At 48.1% G+C, this 1831-nt stretch overlaps 1 protein-coding gene across 1 annotated transcript in view; it reads left to right on the top strand.

Moving 5' to 3' along the window:
- HGSNAT (heparan-alpha-glucosaminide N-acetyltransferase) overlaps positions 1 to 1831 on the top strand; it is a 37786-nt gene that overhangs the window by 26099 nt on the left and 9856 nt on the right. The window contains exon 11 of the mRNA XM_030884660.2: positions 160 to 275. Within this exon, the coding sequence (XP_030740520.1) occupies positions 160 to 275 (116 nt within the window). The remainder of the gene's footprint in view (positions 1 to 159; positions 276 to 1831) is intronic.

Below are 1831 nucleotides of genomic sequence, written 5' to 3'. Positions count from 1 at the left end.
CTGATGATGCCTTATACCTGATCCCTTCGACACCTCGTGATCGCATAGTGCCTCCTGATTTTATTCCTGTCTCTAAAGATTAAAAAAAAAGAATTGTATAAATAAAATATAGGCATGTTCTCTCCTTGCTGACCTTGATCTCGTTGGTTTTCCTGGCAGTATCCTGGGATAAGGTGCGGATTCCTGGCGTGCTGCAGCGGCTAGGGGTCACGTACTTGGTGGTCGCCTTGTTAGAGCTCCTCTTTGCTAAGCCCGTGCCTGAAAACTGCACCTCGGTGAGAACCCTGCCTCCCCTGAGCTGTTGTTTTTTAAAGAGAAGGAGCGAGTCACTTTGGATATCCATGCGTGGCTTTTAGAACTCTATTCCTGGTGGGTGCGGGACTCTGCCGTAGCCGCTTGGCTCTTAACTGAAGCCTTCGCCATGGCCTTGGATGGAATCTTCACTTCCAGGTTGTAACTCACGGCTCTTGGAACACAAGTCACGTTTTTTTCAACTTCTTTTTAGTAGCCATAGATGTGTTTTGTTTTTTAAAGAAAAACAACTTACTTAGCATTTCAGTATCTAGACAAATGGTGTAAGAGTTCAACAGGACTGCAGAGCTGTCGTTGGTTAGTTCTTACTTCTTCTTTTAGTAGGATGTGAAAGTCTCACCTGGTTTGTAATTACTTCCTATAAATATCAGATTTGAATGTACCCAAGTAATAGGCTTTCTCCTCCCCGCTGCTTACCCCCCCCCCAAAAAAAAAACCACCCCACTCACTGCCATTGAGTTGATGCTAACCCCCAGTGACCCTATAGGACAGGGTAGAACTGAGAGGAAAGCCCCATCTTTCTCCCATGGAGCAGCTGGTGGTTTCAAACTGATGACCTTTAGAATCGCAGCCCAGTAACTAACCCCACTGCCACCAGAGGTAAGAAAATCAGGTATAACTATTTCAATGCTTCTCTTTGAGGTCCTCCTCAATAAATTAAGTCTTCCTTGATTTCTAGCTTCATTCAGTCTATGTAAATAGCAGATTTATCATTGTTTCTCAAATTATCTTGGTTCTTCCTGTAATGATTGCTTAGTATTGGATCCCTGGTGGTGAGGTGGTTCCGAGCTGGGCTGCGATCCATCCACATGGTTGGCAGTTCGAAACCGCCAGCTGCTCTGTGGGACACGGACTGGGCTTCCTACTCCTTTGAGCAGTTATAGTCTCAGAAACCCACAGGGGGTCACTGTGAGTCAGCATTTACCTGGTGGCAGTGAGTTGAGTTTTATTTGTACTCCTTGTCGGTGTTCCAGTCTCCTCTGGCTGCTGCTTACCCCCGAGGGGCTGTGTGGGCCACTTCTGGGCTAGTGCAGGGGGCCTGGTCAGCCGGGAGTACCACAGCGGCAGTGTTCAGCCCTTGCATGGACCGTTAAAGTTCTATGGAGATGCTTCTGGGGTGCCTTCACTGGGGGAGGGGCTGGTTGGGAGACAGGAGGTGGAAACCAAGAAAAATGACACCCTTCCGAACTTCCTTCCTCTCAACTAGGAACGGCTCCACACGGTTAGTGTATTTTTAAAGTTAAATTTAGTTTTTTCTGTAACAGTCTCATGGAGATACTCCCTTCCATGCCATGCTGTTGTTAGACACCACCACGTTCTGACTCATAATGAGCCCTGGTGACTGGCCGTGCGACCCCTGCCTGTCACTCTGTCACACTGCGGTGGCGTGTGTGGCTGTGATGCTGGAAGCTACGTCACTCCTGTTTCAAAGACCAGGGGGGTCACCCATGGGAACCGGTTTCAGCAGAGCTTCCAAACTAAAGAAGAGATGGTGAGGAAGGAGTAGGCTGTCCACTTC

This window comes from Echinops telfairi, unplaced genomic scaffold, assembly GCF_000313985.2.
Source record: "Echinops telfairi isolate 266 unplaced genomic scaffold, ASM31398v2 ScPeMD7_9;HRSCAF=40, whole genome shotgun sequence".
Lineage (NCBI taxonomy): Eukaryota > Metazoa > Chordata > Mammalia > Afrosoricida > Tenrecidae > Echinops > Echinops telfairi.
Note: the sequence above shows the minus strand (reverse complement) of the source record. Positions and strands in the feature narration are given on the sequence as shown.